Raw genomic sequence first — 17962 nt, forward strand, 5'->3', positions numbered from 1 at the left:
ACAGGGCAGGAGTGAGGTCCAGCTCTGCAACTCCAGTCAGCTCCTCCTGCCCTCCCGTGTCCACGCTAAGGCCATGCTGGCTCTCTTACAACTTCACCCCAGACATCTCTCTGCGCCCAGCACCATGATTTGTGTGTGTCACAGTCTATAAAGTCCCACGCTCTTGGCTGGAGACTAAGGTAAGTGGGTCAGGGAGTGTCATCTCAGCCCCATTTCACAGAGACAACCGAGGCTCTGATTAGCACACGTGCCATTAGCGTCTGAGGAGTCTGGTGCACCTGTCTCATCTTTTCTTCTAGACTATGAGGATTGGAGCCAGTCAGTTTTGTGTGCATGAGCCCAACTCCCAGCACTGGCCCAGGCCAAGAACTGGGGCTCTATAAAGACTTGAGGAATGTGTAGGTAGCCCTTCTCCTGGTGGGCTCCAGCCAAGGGGCACAATCACAGCCCTCCCATTCAGGGAAGTCCAGCATATGTGTGTCAAGGTGGTAGCTGGGAGGCAGCCCCCCACAGGGCTGCTGGGGGATGATGGCCCCCTTTTGGCCTGGGTCCCTGCGGGCAGCCAGAGAGATGGCAAAAGTGCAGCGTCACCGCAGGACCTGATGGCAGTGGCTTCCAGGAGAAGAGCCAGCGGTTATCCTGCAGCTGTATGGAGAGCAGTGGGGGCTGTCTATACCTCAACTTACCAGTGAGGCCAGGGCATTAGCACCAGGGCCATCGTCTCAACCAGGATGGAGACCTGGTTGCGAATTCTGGCTCTGTCTCTTAGGAGCTGTAACCTCTCAGAGTCTCCCTTCCTTGCACATTAAATGCAGAACGTTACCCCTCTTGGACCTGCCTTTCTTCATTCTGCAAACACTTGCTGAGACTCTGTGCTTGGCTGGGCGGGGCTCCAGGTGTTGGGCATGGAGCAGCGAAAAGACGGAGAGAATGGAAACAGGTGAGACGCATGTGAACAAGTAATCAATGTCAGAGAGTGACAGCTGTTATGAAGAGAAAAAATATAGTGAAAGGGGGAAAAGAGGGGCTGGGAATGGGGACAGGCAAGGAAGGTTACTTTAGGAGGTGCATGTAGGCTGCAACCTGAATGGCCAGATGGAGCCCAAAATATGGTACGTTGGCGGAAGAGCAGTCGAGGTGGGTGGACCAGGATGTGCAAAGGCCCTAAGGCAGATGCATTCTTGGTGTGTTACAGATTAAAAAGGGAGGCTGTGTGTGAAGCAGGGTAAGGGAGAGGAGGATGGGATGAAGGAGGTACAAAAGGTGGTCCAGGCCTGGATCCCATAGGCTTTGTGGTGAAATTTGGAGCTCAGTCCAATTTTAGTAGGCATTTCTAAAGAATTTGGTTGCTATTCTTTTTTATGTATCCTAATTTTTAGCCAGTCTCTATTATTGGGCATTTTCCCATTTTTTTTCATGCTATCACACTACAATGAACATCCTTGTGCATGAATTTATACATATCCTTAAACATTTGTATTTGGTGCATTTTTTTTTTCATGGTACTGGGGGTGGAACCCAGTGACTTTTCTACCTCTGGGCTCTACTCCCAGACCTACTTTGTACTTTATTTGGAAACAGGGCCTCACTAAGCAGCTGAGGTTGGCCCTGAACCTGTGCAATCCTCCTGTCTCAGCCTCCCAAGCGTGTTCCACTATGCCTCGCAGTATTTGTTGCATTTCTAAAAATGGAAATCGAGTGGTCAAAATGTATGGCCAGTTTTAAAGCCCAAATATCCTATGGAATGGCCTTCCAGAAATGAACTGCTCAGACTTCTCTCAGTAATGCTGGAAGGGGTCTCTTTCCTCACCTCCATGCTAACTGGAGCACCCAAGGCTATCTTTCTCCTCCTCCTGTTGACAGGCTTGCTGGTTTTAAGTGACTCCATTTCATTTTTGATGGATGTATAAGCTGCCTGTTGTAATCTCCTCCCCACCTGGGATCCAGCTGCAGCTCCTGCCACACAGAACCCGGATCCCTCTGAGCTTCTCTGTAAGAGGCAATTCCTCGGTGCAGAGGCCTCAAGTCAGGTGCACGTTTAAATCACCCGGAGACTCTCTGAAAACGCCAATGCCAGCATCCGCCACAGGCCAATTAAAGCAGAGTTTCTGGGAGTGAGGCCAGAGAATTAGCACTTAAAAACTCTCTCCCTGTGGTTCTAATTTGCTACGGGGACCCAGAACTACTGCCCAGCCACGCTTGAATTAATCACACTGGTAGAGCCTCATTTTCAACTGTCTGTATGCTTGGGTCAGCCCTCTTAACTTTTCTTTTTGAAACTTTTGATTATAAAAACTTTCAAGTATATGCAGAAGCAGAAAAAAAAAAGAGTATAATGAAGCCCTGTGTCACCCAGCGTCCACAACCACCCTGCAGGGTTTTACTTGGGGAACTGATACAGTTCAAATTTTTTTTGTTTTGTTTTGCACTGGGGATTGACCCAGGGGCGTTTTACCTCTGAGCTATACCCTGGCCCTTTTTATTTTGAAACAGAGTCTTGCTGACTTATTGAGGCTGGCCACAAACCTGCGATCCTCCTGTCTCAGCCTCCCAAGTATTGGGATTAGAAGCAGGAGCCATGCCCAAGTCTGAATTAAGTGGGACCATGCCCAAGTTCAAATTAAGTTTTAAGCCAAGTACTGGCGGCGGTGTGATTTGTGGGTGGCAGCAGGGAAGCATGGAGGGTAGAGGGCCAGCTTGGAGGCTGTGGCATAGTCCAGACTAGGGCTTGGTCTGGGGCGGAACAAGAGTGATGGGAAGAGCAGCAGGGAAGCATGGAGGGTAGAGGGCCAGCTTGGAGGCTGTGGCATAGTCCAGACTAGGGCTTGGTCTGGGGCAGAACAAGAGTGATGGGAAAATGTGCTTGGTCAGGACAGGGGCAGAACCTGTAGGTCTTCCTGGTGGCCTAGATGCAGGATGAGCAGGTGCTTGGTCTGAGGGTGGATGAGCCCAGCACAAATCCTGCCCTTCCCTGTGCAGGCCCCAGCCGGGTGCTCACTTGCTCTCTCTCTGCCGTTTTGCGGAGCTTGTACACAAACTCTCCCACGGCCACCAGCACAGACAGCACGAGGCCGGCAGCCAGGACGATGAAGATGCCGCCGATCTTCTGGATGCCCAGCGCACTGGCCTCCTTGTTCTCCTCCTCGGGGCAGCCGCTGCCCCGCCACCACTTCTCCTTCATGATGTGCAGCTTGTCCTCCTCCTGCAGCTGCAGGATGGCGATGGTGATCTTGTCCCGGTATGGGGAGCCTGCGGAGGGGAGAGGGGCCCTGCGGTCAGTGGCGTCTGCTGGGCCCATTGTATGTTTGCCTCCCCCAAGGCCTGGCTGGAGCCAGCCATCACGAGCCCTCTCAGCTCACATCAAGGGGGCCCCTGTCACTACTGGGCCTCAACTTAAAGCTATCCAGGACATCTGGGTGGGAGATCTTGCCCATTGACTATCCCTTGCTACGGACCCCTGCAAAGCCCCTGCAAGGGTTGCATCAGCAAGGGGCCGGGATGGGCCTCGCTGTAGGCATGGTCTCTGGGAATGGACTTCCCTCTGGATCTGTCCCTGTTCTCACTACATGGGCCAGGGCTCCCTGCACCAGGGATGTGGCTCTGTGCCTTGGCTCTTGGGCGGAGAAAATGTCACCTTCCACATTCAAAGGAATGAGCCAGGGGACTGTGTGTGTGAGTGGACACGAGCCGGGGGACTGCATATGTGAATGGACATGGGCCAGGGGACTTTGTTACTGTACTTTTTATAATCCACAGCATGATGCCTAAGTGACATTTAAAAATATTAGAGAGCAGTCCACTTAGAGCTAAAAATGATAAGGATTCTTATTTGATGATCAATGACTGTGTAATAACATACATGATATCTGCAATAATCCCAAATTATTGATCTATAATTCCTTAAACAATGTCAACCATAAAAATACAGCCAAAGTTCCAGGCTTTGAGGGACTGTGTGCATGATGGACATGAGCCAGGGGACCACATATGTGAATGGACATGGGCTAAGGGACCATGTGTGTGAATGGACACGGTGGGGGGGCATGTGCTTGAGTGAGTACAGTGGGGGACCGTGTGCATGAGTGGACATGGCAGGAGTCAACATGCCTGAGTGGACATGGCAGGGGACTGTGTGCTTGGATAGATGCAGTAGGGGACCGTGTGCGTATGAGTGGACATGAGCTGAGGGACCGTGTGTATGAGTAGACATGGCTGGGGTCTGTGCGCACGAGTGGACATCGTGGTAAGGCTTGCCCATCCCTGTATACACTCCGCGCCCCTCACTGACCCATGGGTGTGCCGATGCCGTAGCCCTTGGAGTCGATGAGGCCCCCGATCTGGGTGAGATTACAGTTCCTCTGGGTGACATATTCGATGGTGGTGGACTCCATAAGCAGGGCATAGTCTGCCGTCAGTGTCCGCTGGATGCCCTCCTCATTGTTCTTTACCAGTGCAGAGGGCTTGCTGCTCATGAAGGCCCACATCTTCTCGAAGGTGGAGATCTTAGATTTCTGGGGTGCGAGGGAAAGAAAGATAGATGCACACAGTTACTGAGCTCACAGAGGACCAAACACTGCACCCTTGTTCAGCAGGGCCATTGAACTGTGTACACTCTTCAGAGTAAGGTAGCACCGCATTAAGGTAGCTCAGGTGTGGAAACTGAGGCCCTGGGAGGAGAGGTCAAAGACCCTGGGGAGTGATAGTGCTGAGACTCAGACTCAGACACATTTCCTGCAAATCCTGGTTCTTTGTCATGAAACAAATGGTCTTCAGACTAACTTTTAAATATTGTTTTTTTTCTCTCTCTGACATTCATTAGATGATTTGCAGGTGCGCGCCTTGTTCTAAGGGCCTTGCCTGCACTAACTCATTACAAGAGGCAGATGTTAGCATTAGCTCCATTTTACAGCTGGGGAAGTTGAGGCATAGCTAAGTACTCATCTAAAGCGAAACAGATACTAAGTGGCAGAGCCAGGCTTTACACCCAGGCTCTGCAGAACCAGAGTCCATGATCCTAACCACTGAGCGGCACTGCCTCTCCACCCAGAACCACCAGGAGCGTGGATGGTAGAGAGATAAGCTTTGCCCGATAAGGGCAAAGCTTACCAGGCCTGGGCCCCCACTTCCACATTGGCCAAAGCAGGTCCCTTTCTGTACTGTTTCAGGGGAAGGCTTTGAAGTGTGGGTTCCTGTCCGCTCTCCTTCAGAACAGTAAGAGACCCTGGGGCTGGTGGCTCTCATATGAGCAGAACCTGTGCCCCTAGGTCCAGGCCTGGTGGGAAGTCTGCTGGGCCTGCCCTGGGGAAGACTCAGAGAAGCCACTGGGGCCAGGAGAGAGGAGAGGCAGGCCGAGTGGCCACTGCCGCCCAGGGAGAAGGGGCAGAGCATGGTGCCTGGTGTTCATGAGGTTTCTTGAGGACCTGGTGCCCACCAGCTGCCTATTCCCAGCAGGGATGGGCCCCTGCCCTGTTGAGTCCCTGGGAGCTCTGCAGGCTCCATTGTATTGGCTGTTTCCGAGTCGGCTGTGGCTTTCTGTGATGTCAGCCTGTCTGACTGGCACCCGGCCCAGCTCCTGTGTGCGTGACAGCAGGGGTGTACTCACGCAGCCTGGCAGAGGACTGGGGGATGAGTAGGGAAGGGGGAAGAAGCAGCGCCTGCCAGGAGGGGGTCAGGAACCCAGGAGGGAAGTGGACTTTCCGTCTCAAGGTGCTTCCTATCAGCAAGGGATAACCCCTGGAAAACTGGCTTCCTAGCCTGCACCTGGAGGGGAGAGGAGGCAAGGAGGACAGGAGGGAGTCTCAGAGCAGCAGGCAGGAGCCTTTGGAATTCCCTCTGGGATGGGATCAGCCCTGCCTTCCTTGGCCACAAGGAATACGCACCCTCACAGACAAGCAGCCACTCCCTTGCCTTCAAATTTACCTGCCCCGAAGCTGAAGGCATGAAGGGCTCAGATGCCCAGAACCCCGGCTGGGCTGCTCCCAGCCCCGCTGGGTCCTCAGCCTCTCCCACTCTTTTCCTGCAGGACTCCTCTCCTCCGGCTGCTCTTTCTCTGCTGCTTGCGTCCTGGGATTCTGTGCTACCCATCTTCCCAGCTCCTCTCCCACCTCAGCTCTTCCCAGGTGCAATCCTGCCAGTGCCTCCTCCCTTAAACACTCCTCTTATTTCTAGCTCTTTTGACATCTCAAATATGTCTTATTTTCTGATATGCGTATTCTCCTCTTACTAGACTCTTTGGCCCTTTCTGTTCCTTTCTCTGCACGCTTCCTCCCCAGGTTCTCCTGGGGTAGGAAGCTCAGAGTTCCTCCTATGAACCCCCTTCTCTGGTAGTCACACTTAAATTGAGTGTGGGCTGGATTTACTGACTTTCTTTGAATTCCCTCCAAAGTGATGTAATGTCACTTCTAAGATAAGTTACAAGAGACTGTGATTTCGCCTTGCATGTGTTCCTTTCTCTTTCTCTTTCTTTCTCTCTCTCTCTCCTCCTGATGGAAGTGCTGCCATACTGTGAGTTGCCTTATGGAGAGTCCCCAAGGCAAGCAAGAGAGGGAAGCCTCTGGTCAATAGTCACAAAGAATTGAAGCCCTCAGGTCAGCGACCTGGGTAGAACCGAGTCCTGCTAAGAGCTGCATGAGTTTAGAAGCCAGGCCTCGGGATGACTGGCTGCAGCCTATGAGAGGCCCTCTGAGCCAGAGGGCTCAGCTGAGCTGTGCTGGATCCCAGACCCACAAACTGTGACACCAGATGCCGTTTTAAAACACTAAGTTTAGGTTAATTTGTTATGCAGTAGTAGAGAACTAATACACTTTCATACTTACATAAGCACATGAGTTACTTCTCTTCCCAATATAGTTGCTTTTCAGATATTAATTCCAATTGTTCTTATAATCATATTATCCAAGTCCAACCATTTCCTCTTTGCCAGATGTACATGCTCCCTGGTCCTCTACTACTCGGGTTATTGTGACCTCAATGCTGTTCTTTCTCCAGTGACTCCAGCTCCTATACAACTCTGTCTCTTTTGCTTTACAAATTCTGCCTCTTGTCCTGGAGGTGGGAGGCAACCAGGACTCTCCTCATACCTCCTAATGTATCCATCTGTCTGTCCATCCATCCATCCATCCATCCATCCATCCATCCCTTCTTCTCATTCATCTGGCTATGCTCCTATCCATGCACTATCAATATTCTAGTGCATTCAACTAACTATTGGACTATTCACCTAGCCTGTTACCTACTCACCCATCCGTTCTCCCATCATCTGTCCATCCATCTATCCTCTTACCCACCCACCTATCACCTAACCATCTGTCCCTTTCTCTTTCTCATCCATCTTACCCATTCACTCTCTCATGCAACCAGACGCCCATCTCTTGAGTCTTGGCAAAAGTAACTGAAGGACTACTCAGGGAGCCCACCCCCGCCAACATCCCATTCCTCCCATGCACCGGCCTGCACGACACCACAGCATGCTTTTTCCAGTAACATAGTGCTGCAGACAAGACAGGAATCTCAGCTGGGGGCTGGAGGGAGTGTTGAGGCAGATGGTGCTTGAAGACAGACACATGGGAGCTGCTAGTGGGTAAAGAAACTGAGTGAGGAAAGTGGGAAAGGACACCAGAGAGCGTGGACCAGTGAAGATGGAAGCGACACCAAGGCAGAAGCTGCCGTGATACAGATTTCAAGGGGTCCGATGCTCCCACTTCAGTGGCCAAAGCTCACTGCCTTGATGGCCTGACATCTGCTTCCCTACAATGGCCACCCACTGTAACTGTTCTGTATCTCGGCTCTCAATGTTCGTATTTTCTGTTTCCCCTTAAGTTGTCCTTGAGCAATTCTGTGACTCTGGGGCCTGACCCTGAAAATCCCTCTCTGGCACATCAGGGCTGGGAGAGACAAAGTCAGAGCCCCACCTGGGACCTCAGCCTCCTGTCCCATCTCTGTGGTCCTGGTCAGCAGAGCCCATCACTGGTCTGAACAGCTCCACTCCTCCCCAGGGAATGGAGTCCCGCATACCTACATCTCCTGCGTCATCCTGCCTGACCCGACTCTGGCGGGAACCTTAATAAGGATTACTTTGGGGCCAGTCACCCGAATCAATTAATGGAATCATTTAGAGCAGCCAATACAGGGCGATCTGCCAGGATGGAGATGCTTTTTTTTATCAGGAAAATTGGCAAGAAAGTAAGTTTCAGGCTCACGACTTTCAATTCCATCCTCCTTAAAGAAGTAAATTGATTTTCCTCAACTGAAGATACTTAATCTTGAGAATTTAACATTTTTGTACAAGAGAATGTATATATGTATTATACATATATAATGTGTATATATATATATACATTATATATTTTTTTTTTCCAAAGGGAGCTGAATCCCAGGGAATGTTTGCAGATAGGCACTGGCAATGTTATTCCATGCAAGACTTTGGGTATTCTCCATACTGGAAAGGAGACCTTTTACCAAATTAATTAGATTCCTTATCCCTGGATGTGGCATCTCTGGCTTTATCAAATGCATGTCCTTGAGCAGCTAATCGCTTCTCTTGGGTGATTTCTGTGAAGACCAGGAGGCCTCTTTGAGTTCCCCTGTCTCTTCCCATTGTTTCAGCCCCCCTGGTAAGGACAGACTAGCTGCGCCTCTGCCCCAACAGCAGCCCGATGTCCACACAGGCCCTGCAGTTTTCTGTAAGGCCTTGCAGCTGGGCCCTGCCGAGGGGGATGGAGATCTTGGGTGATTTCTGTGAAGACCAGGAGGCCTCTTTGAGTTCCCCTGTCTCTTCCCATTGTTTCAGCCCCCCTGGTAAGGACAGACTAGCTGCGCCTCTGCCCCAACAGCAGCCCGATGTCCACACAGGCCCTGCAGTTTTCTGTAAGGCCTTGCAGCTGGGCCCTGCCGAGGGGGATGGAGGTAAGGGCTGCAGGTAGCTGTGGAGGGAGCAGGAGGGGTCAGCTCCACCGCAGGGACTCTGACACCACACCGGGTCCTTCTGTGACTGTAGACAACTGATATCACATCACTGAGCCCCACTTTTCACATCTGTAAAAGTGGCTTTAAGAATATCAACCAACTGGGCATGGTGGTGTGCTCCATTAATCCCAGTACTTGGGAGGCTAGGAGAGGAGGGTTTATAAGTTCTAGAATAGCCTCATCAATTTAGCAAAGCCTTCTGAAACTTAGTGAGACCCTGTTTCAAAATAAAAAGTGAAACAGGGCTGAGGATGTAGCTCAGAAGTGGAATGCCCCTGGGTTCAATCCCTAGTAAACACACACACACACACGCACGCACGCACGCACGCACACAGCCTAGTGCATAGGGTTATCATAAACATCCAATGAGAAAAGGCAAAAATATGAAGTGCTTTAAAGGGCATAAAAGCTGCCCCTTAAAGCTCCATACATGGTTGGGATTGTTATTTTTCTTTAAGGCTTAAGCCTTGTTAATTCTCTTCAAAGTTCAGTTTTCCTACTTAGAAACAGGCGATAAAATGGGAGTAGTGACTCATGCCTGTAGTCCCAGTACTTTGGAGGCTGAAGCAGGAAGATTGCAGGTTTGAGGTCAGCTTCAGCAACTTAATGAGACCCTCAGAAACTTAGTGAAAAATGATGTCATAATTTAAAAAAAGCTGGGTTGTAGTAAAAATAAAGATAATAATCTTCATAGCACAGAGTGGCTACAAAAATTAAATTACACATACTTAGGGGTAGAAAACCCAAACGCCAATACTTGGGAGGCTGAGACAGAAGGATCACAAGTCCGAAGTTAGCAATTTTTTTTTTTTTTTTTTTTTTTTTGTGGTACTGGAGTTCCTGGAAGCCCTTCTACCTCCGGGATACACTCCCACGGGCTACACTCCCAGACCTATTTTTTAACATTTTTATGTGGAAACAGAGGCTCTTAAGCCAGCGAGGCTGGCTTCGAACCAGCATGATCCTCCTGTCTCTGCCTCCCAAGCGCGGGGATTACAAGCGTGCGCCACCACGCCTGGCAGCAATTTTATTTTAATGAGACTCTCAGCAACCTCGTGAGCCCCTATTTGCAAATAAAAAATAAAATAAGGCTGGGGGTATAGCTTGAAGGTAGAATGTCTCTGGGTTTCATCCCCAGCGCCCCCCCACTCAAAAGCTGATGGGGCCAGACTGAGTACCCAAACCAGCTAGAGAATGCTGGTGGGTTCTGTAAACTGGAGACAAACTCTGCCTCTGAGCTCCTGACAATTACTGCTCTGTAGGAGAGCCAGCTCAGTGATGCCAGATCTTTCACATTTTTCAAGAAGCTGGAAAAGTGAAAAAAATTTAATGCAAAAGTGTCCAAATTTAAAAATTCTGGCAGTTAATTAAGAAATAGCTCTATATAAAAAGAAGCAATGCATGGCCCCCAAAATCATGTCTGTGGCATGATTTTGCCAGGCCTGTGTATCACCAGTTCGCAACAATAAACAATGAAGATTGCTAACATCTGTTGTGAGTCTACTTTGTGCCAGGTACCTACCATTTTCAGCTGTGTGTATGAATCACCTTTTAATCATCTCAATAACCTACGAGGTTGAGGACTATTATACTCCGTTCTCAAGGTGATAAAACAAGGGAAACACTGGTGGTCCCAGTAACTTAGTAGTTTTCTTTTCCCTCCCTCCCTCCCTCCCTCCTTCCCTTCCTTTCTTCTTTCTTTCTTTTATAGTACTGGGTCTTTCTTTCTTTCTTTCCTTCCTTCCTTCCTTCCTTCCTTCCTTCTTTTGCAGTACTGGGGATGGAACCTGGGGGCATTCTACCTCCAAGCACCACTCTCAGCTCTATTTTTTATTCTTCATTTTGAAACAGGGTCTCACTGAGTTGCAAAGGGCCTCACTAAGCTGAGGCTGTCCATGCATCACAATCCTCCTGCCTCAGCCTCCCAAATGATGGGATTACAAGCATGTACCAACACTCCAGGCTACCTTAGTAGTTTTTAATGACCTCCCCATTGTCACTGGCCCTCATCCTGCAACTGCTCTTGCCCCTTTACCTGCTCCCTCTGGAGTTCTTCCAATTCTTGTTTGTTTGTTTTTGGTGGTACTGTGGTTCTTGGGAGCCCTTCTACCTCCGGGCTACACTCCCAGACCTATTTTTATATTTTTATTTGGAAACAGGGTCTCTTAAGCCAGCGGGGCTGGCTTTGAACCTGCGCAATCCTCCTGTCTCCGCCTCCCAAGCGCGGGGATTACAAACGTGCGCCACCACGCCCGGCTGAGTTCTTCCAATTCTAACCAGGCTCCCCCTGAAGTACTCAGACCTGTACAGAGGCAGGTGGCTACCCCATGGTAGGAGGAACTAATGGCCTCCACCACAAAGCCCAGGAGGCTCAGTCCACTGGGACTCTGCAAAAGACAAGGTCCCCAGTGAGGTCATCTGCTGTAGCATGGGATTTGGGAGCCAGAGAATTTCTGGCCCTGCAATAACCACCAGACAGTAGCTCATTGAAGCCTTTTGTGAATTGCTGCATGGTTGGAGTCAGTATACAGATACAGGTGAGCAGGTCAAGGTTCAGAGAAGTGAAGTGGCTTGTCCAAGGTCCCCCAGCAGAGACATCACCAAGGACTCACATCCGGGTCATGTGACTATAAAACCGATGCTACTCCACAGGGCCAGGCTACACAGCACTGAATGCTGCCTGGCCACTGCACATCGTCCCTCCTGTCCTGTTTCTGCTGGAAGGCTGGGCTAAGGCCTGGAGAGAGGCCAGCAGATGGGTCTGGAGAAACTGGAGGCCGAGATCGGGGAGCATCCTCCTGAACCCTCTAGCTCTTGGAAAAGTCTGCTTTGCAGCTGGGGGAAGGGGTGAATGGGATGGCCTCTCCAAGCCCCTTTCAGGTCAGATGCTACGACCAAGGATGTGCAGGCTGGGGAACCTGGCAATGCCCCTTTCCCAGCTGCTCCCCCTCCCACCCGGGCTAAACTCCCAGCTCCAGTGCCCAGCGGGTGAATCTGTGCCGAAGCTGCCTTCCCACACCCTCTCCCTTCAAAGCGGCCCAGCCCTCCCTGCAAAGAGCAGACTTTCCCCCACATTCTCTTTACATTTGCCTACATATTTTACAGCCAAACAGTGCTTTCAAAGGCCTCCTTTTTCATCTCCTAATTAATTTTATCTTCTAAGACGGAGAAAGGACAACACAGGAGACGCTGTTTGTGATGTCTGCTGCTCTCTGACAACTCTCCGAGAGAAACTGCCTCCGGAGTGATGGGCTGCCTCTCAGATGCATCTCCCAGGCTGCAGGCTAGGGCCGGGGGCCCCGAGAGCCAGATGTCCTGCTACCTGCTGTTGTCCACTTTGAACAAAGCCCTCTCTCGTGGCTTACTCTTGGGCCGGTGTGGGGCTTTAAGACTGTTCAGCTAACCTGGAGCATGCTAGACAAGGAAATAAAGTTCACTTGCCCTGTACCTTGGGACATTCATAGGACGTCACTGGCTTGTTTCTGGCTCTCAACACTACCTCTTGCATTTGCTCCTCTTGGCTCCTGCATCCTTTAACTTAACAGCAGCATCCACTCAGCAGACCGGGTTGGGTGGGGGAGGGGCGTAACTAGGAATTCCAACCCCAGGGGCAGAGGGAGGGGCGAGGGAGGAAGTAGGTTTGTCCAGATCCCTTCTGGGTGAATGGCGTGCTCCCAGCTCATCCTCCGAGTCTGGGTTAATATGTCCCCATTCAAACTCCTCTGCCTACATGACGGCCCCACTGCTGCTCTTGCCAGCAAGAGGAAGCCTGGCTAAGAGGAGTTTTGCAGAAATGAAGGCGGGCGACAATGTGGCCAGACCTGGACAGGGATAAATTGACCACTGGGATTAACTGACTGTGCTGGGAGAGCATGAAAGCGAAGCTGGTTCTGCAAGGGGATGGGCAGTTGCTGTTTCTGGCCAGTGGGCCTGTGAGCATGGGCCCTTGAACCCCAGAGGCCCCGCTGGGTATCAGCATCTGTGTCCCTCCTCTGCCTTCCTGGCCGTGCCTTTGGCAGAGAAGGTGGGAGAGGGCTGAGTAGGCTGCGGGAGGCGCTGCTTGCTGCTGAGGACAGAGGCTCGGTGGGGAGCTGGGCCTGGGCTCTGGGAAGCCAATCTGAGCATCTTAGCATGGAGAGGCCAGGGCATCCAATCAGCGCAATGAGCCTGCATCGGGCTTATTTATGCCGCTTCCCTTTGATCGGGAGCCCTGCTTAGAGATGGGCTCATGTGTAATGCATGAGAGAGACTCTGGCACCGTCAAAGGGCTGGGCTGCAGCCCGGGGACAGGCAACGAGCAGGCAGGCACGCAGGCACACACACACACACCATCACCCTTATCTAGGCACGCCATGGCAACATTCAACAGACAGCTGCACACACATACACACAGACTTTCTGGCAGGTCCTTGTATTCATATACTCAGAGGTACACGGCCCTGAGCCCAGCTCACACAGATGCATCATACGCATGTGCCCATACGCATGGATGCGAACACTGTGTCTAAGCATAAACACATATGGCCATGCAGGCACACTCTTATGCAAAGGCACATGTGTGCACATATGAGCAGACAAATGCATGTTTACATGCATTGTCTACTGTTACATGCATACATGCGGCCACATCTGTGTACATGTCCTACAATACTTAGACTTGTGAACACATACAGAGTCCCACAGAGCTCCTATCATGCTATTGACGAGGCTTTTTTCTTCCCCTCCATGTAAATACACACCCCTTGAGCAGGCGCACTCAGCTTTCTGGGGCAGCAGCAATACGAGGAGGGGGTCCTCTCTCCTCTCCTTCCTCTTCACTAAGGAGCTGCTTCCAGTATCAAGGAGGGACATGGGAGGCTGGGCGGGGGAGAGCTCTAGAGACTCCAGTGCTGGGGGTGGAAGTCTTTCCCACCCACCTCTTCCTCTCTTCACCCAGACCTCACGGGGGCTCAACCACCTCTTGAAGGCTTGGCCTAGAAAGAGGCAAAGGCTTGGTGGATGGGGAACCAGCGCCCAGAGCAAAGGGTAACACCCCCAGGCTTCCGGACTGCCTGAGAGCAGTTAATTAGTAAACAAACGAATGGTCCTGCAGCTGCAGAGTCTCCAAGTCATCATCAATTCTGAGCCATAATTAGCAGTGTTTCTCAAAGTGTGGCCCTGGACCAGCCCCAGCAGCATCACTTGGGATCCTGTTAGAAACGCTCCTTCTTGACCCCATCTCAGACCTCCTGAGTCAGACACTCTGGGGTGGGGGCAGCACCCTGTGTAGAAACAGGTCCTTTGGGGGATCTGAGTGCACACCCAAGTCCTGGCACCACTGGCTCGGACGTGGGCTTTGAGTCCGCATCTGTCTCTTCCAGCTGTGAGTCCGTGGGTGAGCCGCTTCACAGCGCTGAGCCTCAGGGTCCACACATGTAAAATGGGAAGGACTATAGGGCTGGCCTCACTGGGCTCGTGTGAGGATTCAGTGAGGCCCAGCCCCAGGAGATGCCTGGCTCCTGTGCTGATAGCTCTTGTGGTCATTCCTTTAATTCCTGGGCCACATTGACACCTACTGGCTCTCGGAGGACAGGTGGAGGAGTCTCCAGCCTCCTGGGCTCCCGACTACACTGGTGGGAGGTGAAAATTGAGGCTGCAGTTTCAAAGCAGGAAGAGCAACACAGTGACGGTCAGGCGCCAATTAGCACAGTCACCGGGCAGGTGGCAGGGACTTTATCTGAAGACATCAGCATTCCAGGAATGTAATATGCCAAGCAATGTTTATAAACACTTATTCCAGTTTTCAGCCCTTTCCCTTCCTTTGGGGAATTGTCCCTGCTGTCTGTGTCTGGACCATTATTCTTCCTCTGCTCCTTTTTCTACCTGCCCTCCTCTGGAGATTCATTCACACTGTTTGTCCCAGGTATAGAAACTTCTAGAATTGATGCTGTGATCAACCTACCTAGCTTTCATCACTACAGCCCCCCAAAGTCGACTGTTCTATAGGGGAGGGCCGAGCCCTTGGGTTTCTGGCCCACTGGCTCTGAGCAGTAAAGGAAGGACAAAGATTCCCCACCCCTCTCCTGTTCAGGGGAGGGTCAGCACATCACGCTGCAATGTGGAGGGGGAGCCTCACCTTGAAGAAGGTCATGGTGGCCCCGTCCTTGACAGCCCCATACTCAATTTTGGTTTGTTTGGCCAGGTCGTCAGCAGAGTCGATGGGCGATTCCATGCGCTCCACGGTCAGAAAGGCAGCCAGGTTGGCCGTGTAGGAGGAGATGATGATGAGTGTGAAGAACCACCAGATGCCTCCGATGATGCGCGTGGACAGAGCTTTGGGCATCAGTTCAGACCCTGGGAGGAAGGGGGAGACAGGCGGTGGGTGCCAGGTGATGTGGAGGCCAGGGTTGCTTGTGTCCCTGGATCATAGACGGCGCTGACAATGTCATTAGAGCTGAGCCCCTTTCCCTAGACCTTTGGGTCTCAGAAGTGTGGTCCATCAGCACCACCTGGAAACTTATTTGATATGCAAATTCTCAGGCTCCCTGCTGAATCAGCACTTGGGAAAGTTGAGGGTGGGGTAGCAAGACCAGCCATCTATATGTGATCAGCCCTTCAGGTGTTCTGACCCAGGTGGACATTTAAGAGCCACAGCTCTCAAACAACATGGAAACACACATCAATCCCAGTCAGCCCAGAGGACACCTATCCATGGGCCACAGTGTGGTCCCAGGTTATGAGCATGTGCGGGGCGGTACCCCTGGGTTCTGGAGTGAATCGTGTTCCCAGCTGTCTGTTTGATCGTGTGCCAGACACTTCCCCACTCTGGGACTCTGCAAAGCAGAAAGAATCGTCCTTCCTCTGTCCCAGCCTCACAGAAATACTGTAATGCTGCAATGATATAATTTGAGGAGAAACTGCATCGGAAATACAAGCGGTACACAAATATAAGATTGCTATGCGGCGCTTGGCAGGAGGAGAAAAATCAACATTTTTGGAAGCTCTTTGCAGAAATATATCAGTCTTCCTCCCCGACCTTGGGCGTGGAGCACAATTCAGATGAAACCTTCTAACTGAAGTAATTAACTAGGCGGCTTTCAAGAGATTTAAATAGCAAGTGACTCCTGAACTTTCCAGAATATTTAGATCTGCAATCTGAAAAGTATCTGCTTTGATATGGATGATTTTTCTCAAAGAAATCACTCAAGGGAGAGTTTTTCAAATACATAAGTATTTTTCTCCCCCTTAATCAAAACCATGTGGGGGGACACATGGGGGGGGGGTCGGGGCTTTGAGTAGCAGTGGGAGGCAGGAGAGAAGTTATTACTGCAGCCAGGAGCTTCCAGGTCTTTCCCAGCTGTCACTGAACAAAGATGATAGGCACGGAAGCAAGGTGAGCTTCAGGACACTCGTTAATGGTGGGGACAAATTGAGGCGCTTTCCTTGAAAGCAGCCTGTCACTTTCCAGCTACAGGCGCCCAGGAGGCTGCTCAGCGTCCCCTCCCCAGCCAGCCGCACCCAGGCTCCTCATTTGCTCACTGCCGAGGAAGACTAGCTTCTCTTAGTTGCTTGCTCTGCCAGGTGGCTTGGAACCCTGCTCAGGCCCAAGCCCCGGCCCTGTTCTTCCAGACAGATCTACTGTTTTCTCTTTTCCTTCTTATAAGTGCCCAGCACAGGGCACAGCATGAACGGGGCACTCAGAATAATATTCATTAATTTGGCAATTGCTGATGGATGTCTCCTGAGAACCAGGGTTTGTGTTGGACCATGAAGTTATACACAGAAGACTAAAGGACAGGACATTTTCTTTGTCCTTGAAGCCTCTCAATGGGAGTCTACCCCAGGCAGAGACTTGGCTGCCCCACATCCCCAAGATAAGAGACGCTGGACATGGAGCTGCACAGGCAGAGGCAGTGTACACAGGACCCTCGCGAGGCTGGTAGTTCTCCCGGGGGTCTTTCCTTGGTGTCTCCGCATCTCATATCTTGTGGCCAGAACAGAAACTGCTTCCTAAATACTTAAGTAGCTACACACACACTTCCAGGGGGCTGGCTGTCTGTTCAGGGTCAGGAACGGCATGTTGGCACCTTCCGGAGGATGTAATAGAAGCTCCTCCATCTGTGGTCCTGTCTCTGATGCACCAAGGAAAGAAGTCTTGTCCCCCTACACTTCCAGGCACTCCACAGCCCATGGCCACTGAGTCCTGACCACGCCACTTTCTGAAGTCTTCTCAGTCTGCCTCTGCCGTCTGTGCATGGCCACTGTTCCAGTTCTGGTCTCTTCATCTCATTCCTGAAATGGCTTCCCGCCCAGCCTCCCTGCTTCTACTGTGCTCCTCCCCCACAGCCCAGCTTTGCTCAGCTGGATTCCATGGCAGAAAGGCCCTTGGGGGCCCAGCACCAGCGAGCAGGGTGCTCCGTGTCCACCTCAGCGGTGGTGGAAGTGCTGAGGATGTGTCCTGCGTGCCACACATGGAGCCGGCTCCAATCAGAGTGGGGGTGGGGAGGGCACACACTGGAGCATCCTGGGATCTCTGATCTTCTGCAGCTCAGCAGGGTCTGAGGCTGTCCAGTAGAGTCTGTGGAACCCGCTGGGGAGAGAGGAAACCCTCCCCGGGAGAGGAGGCAGGGAAAGGGCACCCACCTTGCTGCATTAGGGAGCCCATTCCGAACCAGAAGCTGTTAAGCAGAGTGAAGCTGTTTTCCACCACCTCGGAGCCAGGATTGCAGGGGTGAGCGTCATACCACTCATAGGGGCTGAACCTGCCACAGGGAGAGAGAGGCGGTGAGGCTGGGCTGAGGGGGAACAGGGCAGGGGCCACGATGGCGGCCGGAGAGCAGACGCAGCAGGCGAGGGCCGCCGCCACTTCAGCCTCCCTGGCCTTATTGTTCTGCTGGCAAGGCAGGCAAGGGGCAATCAAGGCCATTTTTCTTCTTGTTCTTTCCTATGGGTGCCCTTTTCTGGTGATAAGAGTAATTTAGCAGCACCTCTGAAAATTAAAATGCATGTGCCCTTCAAC

The 17962-nt window shown here is 51.6% G+C and overlaps 1 protein-coding gene across 1 annotated transcript in view; it reads right to left on the minus strand.

The window, feature by feature from the left end:
• Positions 1-17962, minus strand: part of GRIK3 (glutamate ionotropic receptor kainate type subunit 3) — a gene marked incomplete at both ends in the record, with an annotated part of 224976 nt that overhangs the window by 206 nt on the left and 206808 nt on the right. The window contains 4 exons of the mRNA XM_080692401.1: positions 2999-3249; positions 4289-4511; positions 15080-15297; positions 17587-17705. Coding sequence (XP_080548527.1) covers positions 2999-3249; positions 4289-4511; positions 15080-15297; positions 17587-17705 — 811 coding nt within the window. The remainder of the gene's footprint in view (positions 1-2998; positions 3250-4288; positions 4512-15079; positions 15298-17586; positions 17706-17962) is intronic.

Source organism: Muscardinus avellanarius, assembly GCF_963383645.1.
Source record: "Muscardinus avellanarius genome assembly, chromosome: 3".
NCBI classification, from domain to species: Eukaryota; Metazoa; Chordata; class Mammalia; order Rodentia; family Gliridae; genus Muscardinus; species Muscardinus avellanarius.